Source organism: Leucoraja erinacea, chromosome 3 (genome assembly GCF_028641065.1).
Source record: "Leucoraja erinacea ecotype New England chromosome 3, Leri_hhj_1, whole genome shotgun sequence".
Taxonomy (NCBI): Eukaryota; Metazoa; Chordata; class Chondrichthyes; order Rajiformes; family Rajidae; genus Leucoraja; species Leucoraja erinaceus.
The window spans coordinates 5,357,789-5,371,325 of NC_073379.1; the positions used below are offsets into that span (position 1 = coordinate 5,357,789).

Consider the following 13,537-nt stretch of genomic DNA (forward strand, 5'->3'; position numbering starts at 1 on the left):
GTGTGTGTGTGTGTGTGTGTGTGTGTGTGTGTGTGTATATGTGTGTGTGTGTGTGTGTGTATGTGTGTGTGTGTGTGTGTGTATGTGTGTGTGTGTGTGTGTGTGTGTGTGTGTGTGTGTGTGTGTATGTGTGTGTGTGTGTGTGTGTGTGTGTGTGTGTGTATGTGTGTGTGTGTGTGTGTGTGTGTGTATGTGTGTGTGTGTGTGTGTGTGTGTGTGTGTGTGTGTATGTGTGTGTATGTATGTGTGTGGGTGTGTATGTGTGTGTGTGTGTGTGTGTGTGTGTGTGTGTGTGTGTGTGTGTGTGTGTGTGTGTGTGTGTGTGTGTGTGTGTGTGTGTGTGTGTGTGTGTGTGTGTGTGTGTGTGTGTGTGTGTGTGTGTATGTATGTGTGTGTGGGTGTGTGTGTGGGTGTGTGTGTGTGTGTGTGTGAAGGAACTGCAGATGCTGGTTTACACCCAAGACCGGCTCAAAAAGCTGGAGTTTACTCAGCGGGCCAGGCAGCATCTCTGGAGTGAAGGAATAGGTGATGATTCGAGTCGAGCAAGAACAGACAGATAAACAGACAATAATAGTTCCTTGGTTCTTTAATTCTCCTCTGGTAACGTGTACCTTTGTTCTGCTTGAAGCCGTGTACATCTGATATTTCTCTCACGAGAAAACCATCTGTTTAATGTTAAAGTGTTGTGTTTTAGTTTTGATTGTTTAGAGATACTCCACCTGAAATAGTCTTTGTCTCTCTAACATATTTCTCTTGAGAATGTCCAATCGAATCTATGTTATATGAATGAGCTGGTTAATAGTATGAATTAAAAAAAAACAGTTCGTCTGCGTCGGAATTAAAAATGCAACAATGCGGTTTTTAATTCCGAACTGGGTTTTTTTTAGATTAAAGTCCGGGTCGCGTTGGAACTCAGCGCCAGAGAGCAAGTTAGCAGCTGTTTCGCTTCATCCGTCTCTGCTAACCGGCTACCCAGTGAAATCACCTTCAAGTACTTAAGTTTAATGCAGCCAAACACTCGGTGAATAAGGAAACAATCAGCCAGATTGTAGTGTTATTAAAATAGCGGAAACAGCAAACAGTAGTTGTTCTTGCCATGATAAGGTGTTTCATTGCGCAGCGGTAGAGTTGCTGCCTCGAAGCGCCAGAGACCCGGGTTCCATCCTGACTGACCTCGGGTGCTATCTGTGAGGAGTTTGCACGTTCTCCAAGTGACCGCGTGGGTTTCCTCCGGGTGCTCAGGGTTCCTCCCACATCCCCAAGATGTGCAGGGGTTTCGTAAGTTAATTGGCACACTGTAAAATGCCCCTAGTGTGTAGGGAGTGGATGGAACTCATGTGAATGGGTGATCAATGGACGGCATGAACTCGGTGAGATGATGGGCCTGTTTCCAGCTTGCATCTCTGAACTGAACTGAACTATGTTCCTGGCAACTCTATGACCTTTCCAAGTGATGTGAGCTATGGAATGATGGAACGATGAAAGGCCTGGATAGAGTGGACGTGGAGAGAATGTTTCCACTAGTGGGAGAGTCTAGGACCAGTGGGAGAGTCTAGGACCAGAGGGCAAACCCCGCAGAATAAAAGGACGTACCTTTAGAATGAAAATGAGGAGGATTTTTTTTTAGTCAGAAGGTGGTGAATCTGTGGAATTCATTGCCGCAGACGGAGGTGGAGGCCAAGTCTTTCCTAATCTGAGGAAAGACATTCTTGCCATAGAGGGAGTACAGAGGAGGTTCACCAGACTGATTCCTGGCATGGCAGGACTTTCATATGAAGAAAGACTGGATGGACTCGGCTTGTACTCGCTAGAATTTAGAAGATTGAGGGGGGATCTTATAGAAACGTACAAAATTCTTAAGGGGTTGGACAGGCTAGATGCAGGAAGATTGTTCCCGATGTTGGGGAAGTCCAGTTCAAGGGGTCACAGTTTAAGGAAAAGGGGGGAAGTCTTTTAGGACCGAGATGAGAAAATCATTTTTTACACAGAGAGTGGTGAATCTGTGGAATTCTCTGCCATAGAAGGTAGTTGAGGCCAGTTCATTGGCTATATTTAAGAGGGAGTTAGATTTGGCCCTTGTGGCCAAAGGGATCAGGGGGTATGGAGAGGAGGCTACTGCTCACAGGATACTGAGTTGGATGATCAGCCATGATCATATTGAATGGCGGTGCAGGTTCAAAGGGCCGAATGGCCTACTCCTGCACCTATTTTCTATGTTTCTATCTATGTTTCTAAGTCAATGGGATTTAGGTTCTTGATTGGTACAAGTGTCAAAGGTTATGGGGAGAAGGCAGAATGGGGTTGAGAGGGAAAAATACATCACAGTCATACATTTCAGAAACAGGCTCTTTGCCCCCAACCTGTCCACGCCACCAATCAGCCAAGATTGAATAGCAGAAAAGACTCAATGAGTCAAATGGTCTAATTCTGCTTCTATATCTTATGGCCTTATGGAATAGGGGAAAAGTTGGAAAGAGACTGAATTATTTTGGAAAGTCTGTATTATTTCCCCAAGGGAATCCAAGTAGACTGAATCCTCTGTTGTGATATTAATTAGAGCTATTATCGTCAAAACTCAGGAGACTGACTACCTGTAATGGGTATTACTCACTCCTGGTAGAAAAAAGGGACATCTGATCTCGGGTAGACGTTTCTTCAGTAGCCTCTTGCCCAGAGTAGGTGAATCGAGGACCAGGGGACATGGGTTTATTAAGGTGAAGGGGAAAAAATGTAATAGGAATCTGAGGGGTAACTATTTTCACACAAAGTGTGGTGGGTGTATGGAACGAGCTGCCAGAGGAGGTAATTGAGGCAGGGACGGTCCCAACGTTTAAGAAACATTTAAACAGGTACATGGGTAGGACCAGGTTTGGAGGGATATGGACCAAACGCAGGCAGGTGGGACTAGTGTAGATGGGACATGTTCGCCAGTGTGGGCAAGTTGGTCTGAAGGGACTATCACTCTATGAGTAACTGTCTGAAGAAGGGTCTTGACCCGAAACGTCGCCTATTCCTTTGCTCCATCGATGCTGCCTCACCCAATGAGTTTCTCCTGCATTTGTGTTGTCTACCTATGACTGTGAGCAGTCTGTTTCTAGAGAAATTACTAAAGTAGTACAGCGTTGTTCAAATGGGACATGTCTTAGGTGGCTGGGAAGTTGGAATAACATGCTGACTGAATCTTCAGGAGTGTAGGAATTGAACTCGAAGGAGTAAGAAATCTTGATGAAGTGAAAACCATAAAACCTCTCATTTAAAAGGACGGAGTGAATTTTACAACACTTATTCCCCCTGTGGTGTCCAATTTCACTGACTAAGGAGAATGTCCACGATGCACAGATGTACACATATGGAATGCATAAGGCGTTCGTCTCAGCTCCACTCAACAGGAAATTAAGGACTAATCTGGTTAATTTCCAAATAGGTATCAGTAGGCAGAGTGTATTCCCAGTCAATATTAGATCATAATCATAAGACATAGAAGCAGAGTTAAGTCATTCGGCCCATCAGGTCTGCTCTGCCATTTGATCATGCCATGTCTATTTTCCCGTTTCAATCCCATTCTCCTGCCTTCTCCCCTAACCTCTAACACCCTTACTAATCAAGAACTTATCAATCTCCGCTTTAAAAATACCCATTGACTTGGCCTCCACAGCCAACCGCGTTGATGAATTCCACAGATTCACCACCCTAAACAAACTCCTCCTTATCTCCATTCTAAAGGTACGTCCTTTTATTCTGAGGCTGTGCCCTCTGGTCCTAGACTCTCCCACTAGTGGAAACATCCTCTCCACATCCACTCTATCCAGGCCTCTCGCTATTTGGTAAGTTTCTATGAGGCTCCCCCCACTCAGTGAGTAAAGGCTCAGCACCATCAAACGCTCATCATATGTTAACCCAATATGTTCCTGTAGATGGTTTGCAGTGACTCTGACTGAATAATGGTTGGATCACCCCCTGACCCCCATCCACCAGTTCCCCATTTGTTCGTCCAATAATAATGCAACTGTATTAGATTCAACCCATCTAACCACACACACAATGTGCTTCAAAGAGATAGCCTCTCCCTTCAACACGGTTGCCTCATCTTCATGACAGCAGTTCTGCTCATCCCAACTATTAATGTCGCTGCTCACCAGCATTTCAGCAGAAGCAGCAGCAAGCATCCCAATTGACAAATCTCTGTAGATAGACACAAAATGCTGGAGTAACTCAGCGGGTCAGACAGCATGTCTGGAGAGAAGGAATGGGTGACGTTTCAGGTCAAGACCCTTCTTCGGACTTCAGACTCTCGACCCGAAACGTCACCCAGTCCTTCTCTCCAGAGATGCTGCCTGACCCGCTGAGTTACTCCAGCATTTTGTGTCTACCTTCGGTGTAAGCCAGCAACTGCAGTTCCATCTTACACATAAAGACACATTATCCTGGCCAAGCTAAGCTGTTGGTGCCTTCTTTACCACTTAAAATTAACTGCTTCATTTATAACCACTTTAATTTATATGGTTAAGAAAGAACTGCAGATGCTGGTAAAATCGAAGGTAGACACAAAATGCTGGGGAAACTCATCGGGTGAGTTTGGGGTACTGATTGGGGATGATCAGCCATGATCACATTGAATGGCGGTGCTGACTTAATAATAATAATAATAATAATAATAATAATAATAAGTTTATTTATATAGCACATTTATAGTCAATTTTCATTGACCCTAAAGTACTTTACATAAATTAAAAATCAGTTCCATACAAAGCATAAAGATGGGTTAACAAAATAATAAAATGCATAAACAGGACACAACATGTAACATAAACATCCACCACAGCATTCATCACTGTGGTGGAAGGCACAAAAAATGTTTGTCCTCCTCCCCCCCCCCCCCCCCCCCCCCCCCCCCCCCCGTGGACAAGACCAGAGTCCAGAATCTAGTCCAGGATCGGTCTTCCCTCACCAGACGGGCCGAAGGGCCTCCTCCTGCACCTATTGTCTATTGAGGCAGAATGAACTGACGACGTTTCTGGTCGAGACCCTTCTTAATATATAGGAAGGAACCGCGGATGCTTGGGTCTATGATGAATTCTATATTGAATTCTTAATCTTGTCCATAATTGCTCTATTGCATAAATATGCCCTTTCTCAGCTAACTTTGCTGGACACATCTTGTTGCGGGGGGGGGGGGGGGGGGTTCAAATCAGCCAGGCAAGCGAGTGAGACCCAAATGAATCCTCTAGATGTAAAAGTTGCCGCAGATGTGGAGGTTGGAGTAAACAGGCCCAGTGGGCAAAACAGGATATGTTGAAGAGACAAGGGAACTGCTGCTGCTGCTGCTGGAACCTTGAGCATTACACAAAGTGCTGGAGGAACTCAGCGGGTCAGGCAGCATCTGCGGAAGGAACTGGCAGGAGACATTTCGGGTCAGGATTCTTCTTCAGGAAATGTGGAAGGTCCGATAGGCTAAGCCACATTTTCTTCTGGAGATACAACTCAGAAACATGCCCTTAAGTCCACTGAGTCCGCGCCGACCAGCGATCCCCGCACACTAACACTATCCTACACCCACTAGGGACAATTTTTACATTTACCAAGCCAATGAACCTACATACCTACTGGTTCTCGATTCCACTACTCTGGGCAAGAGACTCTGTGCGTACAGAGTGTATGATGGAGTGGGTGAGGGAATGGGGGCGAAACTGAGAAAGAGATATATTTGCTATTCACAAGAAGAGCTTTTGCCGTTCAATCTTATTCATTTTTCTTTTCTTTTTGAAATTTCTCTTGCAGTTCTTGACCTCCTCTCCCTCTCGGAACACAGAAGTTATGTGGACCTACTCCAACAAGCGCTCACCAATACTCCAGCAGTCAATGATATTTATATCGTGTCAACATTAAAAGTACAACCAAAAACCCTCGCCGTCGTTTTCGGACTTTATTCCACAAGGAGCAGCGTTAGATACTTTGAATTTTCAGTTTTGGGTCGGCTGAATAAAGGTAAAAAAACCATGCTGTTACATATTGTGCATCAAGATGTGCCATATTTCCTTCACCAATGATTATTCTTAGTTTTGATGTATCATCTAGTTCTTTAAAATCAGGGGTTGCCAGACTGAGTTTGTCAAAGTATGTTTTCCTTGTTTTGTCAATTTTTTTGCATTTTAGGAGCAAGTGCACCTCTGTTTCAAGCTCTCTCTCTCCCTCTCCCCCTCTCCCCCCCTCTTCCTCTCTTCGTCTCTCCCTCTCCATATAACCATATAACCATATAACAATTACAGCACGGAAACAGGCCATCTCGGCCCTACAAGTCCATGCCGAATCCCCTTAGTCCCACCTGCCTGCACTCATACCATAACCCTCCATTCCCTTCTCATCCATATGCCTATCCAATTTATTTTTAAATGATACCAATGAACCTGCCTCCACCACTTCCACTGGGAGCTCATTCCACACCGCCACCACTCCCTGCGTAAAGAAGTTCCCCCTCATATTACCCCTAAACTTCTGTCCCTTGATTCTGAAGTCATGTCCTCTTGTTTGAATCTTCCCTATTCTCAAAGGGAAAAGCTTGTCCACATCAACTCTGTCTATCCCTCTCATCATTTTAAAGACCTCTATCAAGGTCCCCCCTTAACCTTCTGCGCTCCAGAGAATAAAGACCTAACTTATTCAACCTATCTCTGTAACTTAGTTGTTGAAACCCAGGCAACATTCTAGTAAATCTCCCTTGAGGAAGGATGTGCTGGCTTTGAAAGGGGGGCCTGAATGATCCCGAGGATTGTTGGGTTAACGAATGACCAGTGTTTGAAAACACTGGGCCTGTACTCGCTGGTGTTTAGAAGGATGAATGGTGATCTCATTGAAACCTATTGAATAATGAAAGGCCTGGATAGAATGAACGTGAAAAAGATATTTCTAATAATGGGAGAGTCTAGAACCAGAGGGCCCATCCTCAGAATAAAAGGACGTACCTTTAAACTAGAGATAGAAACATAGAAATTAGGTGCAGGAGTAGGCCATTCCGCGCTTCGAGCCTGCACCGCCATTCAATATGATCATGGCTGATCATCCAACTCAGTATCCCGTACCTGCCTTCTCTCCATCCCCCTGATCCCCTTAGCCACAAGGGCCACATCTAACTCCCTCTTAAATATAGCCAATGAACTGGCCTCAACTACCCTCTGTGGCAGAGAGTTCCAGAGATTCACCACTCTCTGTGTGAAAAAAGGTCTTCTCATCTCGGTTTTAAAGGTTTATACTCTCTAAATTCTAGAGAGTATAAACCAAGTCTATCCAGTCTTTCTTCATAAGACAATCCTGACATCCCAGGAATCAGTCTGGTGAACCGTCTCTGCACTCCCTCTATGGCAATAATGTCCTTCCTCAGATTTGGAGACCAAAACTGTACGCAATACTCCAGGTGTGGTCTCACCAAGACCCTGTACAACTGCAGTAGAACCTCCCTGCTCCTATACTCAAATCCTTTTGCAATGAAAGCTAACATACCATTCGCTTTCTTTACTGCCTGCTGCACCTGCATGCCTACCTTCAATGACTGGTGTACCATGACACCCAGGTCTCGCTGCATCTCCCCCTTTCCCAATCGGCCACCATTCAGATAATAGTCTGCTTTCCCGTTTTTTGCCACCAAAATGGATAACCTCACATTTATTGAGGAGGAATTTCTTTTGCCAGAAGGTGACGAATCTGTGGAATGAATTGCCGCAGATGGCTGTGGGGGCCACATGATTGGGTATTTTTAAGGCAGGGTTTGTCTAGGTTCTTCATTAGGAAGGGTGTTGAAGGTTACAGAGAGAAGGCAGGAGAATGGGGTAGAGAAGGAAAAATAGATCATCCATTAACGAAAGGCAGAATAGACTCGATGCGACTTGGAGTGAGGAGTGCAGCTTAGGTTCACAAAGTTAATTCCCGGGATGGCGGGACTGTCATATGTTTAAAGAATGGAGCGACTCGGCTTGTATACACTTGAATTTAGAAGGGTGAGAGGAGATCTCATTGAAACACATAAGATTATTAAGGGATTGGACAAGCTAGAGGCAGGAAACATTTTCCCGATGTTGGGGGAGTCCAGAACCAGGGGCCACAGATTAAGAATAAGGAGTAAGCCATTTAGAACGGAGACCAGGAAACACTTTTTCACACAAAGAGTTGGGAGGGCGGCGGAGGCCAATTCTCTGGATGCTTTCAAGAGAGAGTTGTGTAGAGCTCTTAAAGACAACGGAGTCAAGGGATATGGGGAGAAGGCAGGAACGGGGGGTACTGATTGTGGATGATCAGCCATGATCACAGTGAATGGTGGTGCTGGCTTGAAGGACCGAATGGCCTACTCCTGCACCTACTGTCCATTGTCTGTTGTCTATTGATGGGCTATATGACCTAATTCTGCACCTGTGTCTTGTGTGAACTCTCCCTTACGTAAACAGTTCTGTACTCGGCCCCCGAGTGCGAACAAAGCAGTTTGTAATTTCCACAACACTGTACGATCAGTGAAGATCACATCGGAATCAAGCCGGCAATGGCGGCGGTGATTACCCAGAAGGCCGTGCCCCGCAGAAAGTGCCCTGGATGCGGCTGAGACAGTTAATGCTCTCACTCACTGATTTCAGGATGGGGATGGGTATGGGGATGGCGATTACAACTTGCGTAATAACTGACGCCCGCAATGGTTCACGGAACATAACCCCTTATGCAAGTCGGGGGATGCCTGCATTAACACCTTTGGCTTGTAAGCTACAGTACCCAAGTGAGATGTGTTCTGTTTTTCTTCCAATTTACATTTGGTCTTTCTGCGGCAACGGAGAAGGCCAAGGGCAGACAGGATGGTGTGGGAGTGGGAAGGAGAGTTGAAATGATATGTATTTGGATATAAAAGATGGTTAAGGCAGTGGCCATGGTCATTTGGGACTCGCCACTATGTTCATCTTAGTTTAGTATTAGAGATACAGCACGGAAACAGGCCCTTCGTCCCATCGAGTCCGCGCCGACCAGCTATCCCCGCACACTAACACCATCGCACACCCACTAAGGGGCAACTCACACTCATTCCAAGCCAATTAACCAACTAACCTGCACGTCTTTGGAGCACGGGAGGAAACCGGAGCACCCGGAGAAAACCCACGCAAGTCACGGGCAGAACGTGCAAACTCCGTACAGACAGCACCCGTAGTCAGGATCGGACCCAGGTCTCTGGCGCTGTGAGGCATATTGTTGAAGCATGTGAAAATAATTGTACCTATTTTAATGAACTGTAGAACTTTTCTGAGTCTGAAGAAAGGTCTCGACCCGAAATATTTTCTGTCTATTTCCCTCCGTTGCTTCCTAGTCCCTTGAGTTCCTCCAGCGCACTTTGTTATTTTTCCTCAAGATTCCAGCATCTGCAGTTTCTTGTATCTCCAGCTTGTTTTAACCTTTGGGTTGAGTTTCTCTGCCAGCAGAGACGATGAACTCTCACAGACTGCTCCCAATCCGGGCAGTATTTGTGAGTGGGGAGGATGTTAGGCAGAAACAAGGAACTGCAGGTGCTGGTTTCCTCCCCCAAAAAATGACACAAAATGCCGGAGTAACTCAGTAGATCAGGCAGTATCTCTGGAGGATAGGCACAAAACGCTGGAGTAACTCAACGGGTCAGGCAGCATCTGTGGAGGAAAGAAATAGATTACATTTCAGGTCAAGGCCCTGCCTCAGACTGAGAGTCAGGGGGGGATAGGAACTAGCGGTATGAAAAGGTTCAGAACAAATCAGAGCCGGCAGCGATGGCCAAGGAGCCCACAATGGTCCATTGTTGGCTGGGGGGGGGGGGGAGAGGGAATGCAAGGGTTACTTGAAATTAGATAAATTAATATTCATACCACCGGGTTGAATAAGGATCTGAAGAAGGGTCTCAACCCAAAACGTCACCCATTCCTTCTCTCCAGAGATGCTGCCTGTCCCGCTGAGTAACTCCAGCACTTTGTGTCTATCCACTGTGTTGTAAGGTGCCCAGGCGCAATGTGATGTGCTGTTCCTCCAAGTTGGGTCTCCGGAGAACATGGTTAGGTATCGTCTCGGGTTGGGAATCTTCTTCATTCTGAGAGAAAGGTCCCGACTCGAAAAATCACACATTCTTTTTCTCCAAAGATGCTGCCTGACCCGCTGAGTTACTCCAGCACTGTGTCACTGACGTTTGACAATAGACAATAGGTGCAGGAGTAGGCCATTCTTCCAGCACCGCCATTCAATGTGATCATGGCTGATCATCCCCAATCAGTACCCCGTTCCCGCCTTCTCCCCATATCCCCTGACTCCGCTATTTTTAAGAGCCCCATCTAGCTCTCTCTTGAAAGTTTCCAGAGAACCAGCCTCCACCGCCCTCTGAGGCAGAGAATTCCACAGGCTCGCAAATCTCTGTGAGAAAACGTGTTTCCTCATCTCCGTTCTAAATGGCACGGGTTACTTGAAATTAGAGAAATTAATATTCATACCACTGGGTTGAATAAGGATCTGAAGAAGGGTCTCAACCCAAAACGTCACCCTTATTCTTAAACTGTGGCCCCTGGTTCTGGACCCCCCCACCCCCCAACATCAGGAACATGTTTCCTGCCTCTAGAGTGTCCAAACCCTTAACAATCTTACACGTTTCGATAAGATTCCCTCTCATCCTTCTAAACTCCTGAGTGTACAAGCCCAGCCGCTCCATTCTCTCAGTAGATGACAGTCCCGCCATCCCGGGAATTAACCTTGTGCACCTACGCTGCACTCCCTCGTTTGGTAGCGTGAATGTGGATGGATAGCAACGGACCGCCGATCCTCTACTCCCCCACCTCCCACCAAGCATCTGAATACCCAGCCCTGCAGTACAACACAGTGATGTTAAGCGTGCCTTTGGCAGGTGACCAAGAACTGGTGAAGCTCATCTCCCGGCTGAAACAAGTCAGTCCAAGAATAAGTTCAGTTCAGGCACAGATTTATCGTTCAACAGATCCTTATTCCCCCATCAGAAAAAATAACAAACTGCTCTGGAAATTCAATAGCCGAGGCAACATCTGTGGATGGAAATGGACAGGCAGCATTTCAGGTCACGGTCCTTCGCTGTACAATTTTGGTCGCCAAATTAAACGAAAGATGTCAACAAAATAGAGAGAGTACAGAGGAGATTTACTAGAATGTTGCCTGGGTTTCAGCAACTAAGTTACAGAGATAGGTTGAACAAGTTAGGTCTTTATTCTTTGGGGCGCAGAAGGTTAAGGGGGGACTTGATAGAGGTCTTTAAAATGATGAGAGGGATAGACAGAGTTGACGTGGATAAGCTTTTTCCATTGAGAGTAGGGAAGATTCAAACAAGAGGACATGATTTGAGAATTAAGGGACAGAGGTTTAGGGGTAACATGAGGGGGAACTTCTTTACTCAGAGAGTGGTAGCTGTGTGGAATGAGCTTCCAGTGGAAGTGGTGGAGGCAGGTTCGATTTTATCATTTAAAAATAAATTGGATAGGTATATGGACTGGAAAGGAATGGAGGGTTATGGTCTGAGTGCAGGTAGATGGGACTAGGGGAAAATAAGTGTTCGGCACGGACTAGAAGGGCCGAGATGGCCTGTTTCCGTGCTGTAATTGTTATATGGTTATATGTAGAGAGAGGTTGAACAGGCGAGGACTTTATTCCTTGGAATGCAGGAGGATGAGGGGGTGATCTGATAGACGTGTACAAAATCATGAGAGGAATAGATCGGGTAAATGCATCGAGTCTCTTGCCCAGAGTAGGGGAATCGAGGACCAGTGAACATTCGTTTAAGATGAGGGGAAAAGATTTAATAGGAATAATAGCTTTTTCAACAAAGGGTGGTGGGTGTATGGAACGAGCTGCCAGAGGAGGTAGTTGAGGCAGGGACTATCGTAACATTTAAGAGACATTTGGATCGGTACATGGATAGGACAGAGTTAGAGAGTGATACAGTGTGGAAACAGGACCATCGGCCCCAAGATCTGCGGACACCCCTTACACTCACATTATCCTACAAACTTGACTGTAAACTAATCCCAATTATTGGCCTTCTGGCACCTAACCATCTTAACTGTAGCATTTGTAGTTCATTACAAGTCTTCTGTCGGTTTAGGATCTTGTGCCTACAGTGATTTTGAAGAGCTCTTTGTATTGAGTCCACATCACAAGATTAGTTGTGTAAGAAAGAACTGCAGATGCTGCTTGAAATCAAAGGTAGACACAAAATGCTGGAGTAATTCAGCAAGTGATGCAGCATCTCGGCATCCCCCAATTCGAGGAAGGACATTCTTGCTATTGAAGGAGTGCAGCGTAGGTTTACAAAGTTAATTCCCGGGATGGTGGGACTGTCATATGCTGAGAGAATGGAGCAGCTGGGCTTGTACACTCTGGAGTTCAGAAGGATGAGAGGGGATCTCATTGAAACATATAAGATTGTTAAGGCTTTGGACACGCTAGAGGCAGGAAACATGTTCCCGATGTTGGGGGAGTCCAGAACCAGGGGCCACAGTTTAAGAATAAGGGGTAAGCCATTTAGAACGGAGACGAGGAAACAATTTTTCTCACAGAGAGTGGTGAGTCTGTGGAATTGTCTGCCTTAGTGGAGGCCAATTCTCTGGGTGCTTTCAAGAGAGAGCTAGATAGGGCTCTTTAAAATAGCGGAGTCAGGGGATATGGGGAGAAGGCAGGAACGGGGTACTGATTGGGGATGATCAGCTATGATCACATTGAAAGGCGGTGCTGGCTCGAAGGGCCGAATGGCCTACTCCTGCACCTATTGCCTATTGTCTATTGTCTCTGGAGAGAAGGAATGGGCGACGTTCCCATTCCCAAACGTCACCCATTCCTTCTCTCCAGAGACGCTGCCTCACCCGCTGAGTTACTCCAGAATGTTGCGTCTTCCAGTTGAGGGCATTCCAGCAGGTGTTCCATTGCTTGTGGTTCAATACCACATTCGCAAGGTGATATTGTTGGAGTTATATCCCCACTTGTTTGGAGAAACCGTGGCTCTGCCAAACCAGTTCTCAATCGATTGAGGCATTTCCATCTGGCCCAACTAGCGTCAACTCAAGTCAAGTCAAGTCAAGTTTATTTGTCACATACACATACGCGATGTGCAGTGAAATGAAAGTGGCAATGCTCGCGGACTTTTGTGCAAAAGACAAACAACAAAACAACCAAACAAATTATAAACACAATCATAACACACATATTCTTTTACATAATAAATAATAGAAGGAAAAACGTTCTGTAGAGTTAGTCCCTGGTGAGAAAGGCGTTTACAGTCCGAATTGCCTCTGGGAAGAAACTCCTTCTCATCCTCTCCGTTCTCACTGCATGGCAACGAAGGCGTTTGCCTGACCGTAGCGTCTGCACCAGGCAGGAGTTGCTCACTTGCTGTTAGTCCCATGGCGGTAGAGGCAGGTAGAGTGGATATTCTATCACCCCATATGGAGACTCGTGCTTCACTTGTTGTAATGCCAGCCACAAGAGGAGTCACACAGTTATGAAGGGTTTGACGAGTTGATCTTCCATTAGAGATTAGCTTAAT

At 45.9% G+C, this 13,537-nt stretch overlaps 1 protein-coding gene across 1 annotated transcript in view; it reads left to right on the plus strand.

Annotated features, from left to right (window-relative positions):
• The window catches only part of LOC129694963 (thrombospondin-4-like), a 113,041-nt gene that overhangs the window by 1,695 nt on the left and 97,809 nt on the right, over positions 1–13,537 (plus strand). Inside the window, exon 2 of the mRNA XM_055631704.1 lies at positions 5,779–5,985. Within this exon, the coding sequence (XP_055487679.1) occupies positions 5,779–5,985 (207 nt within the window). The remainder of the gene's footprint in view (positions 1–5,778; positions 5,986–13,537) is intronic.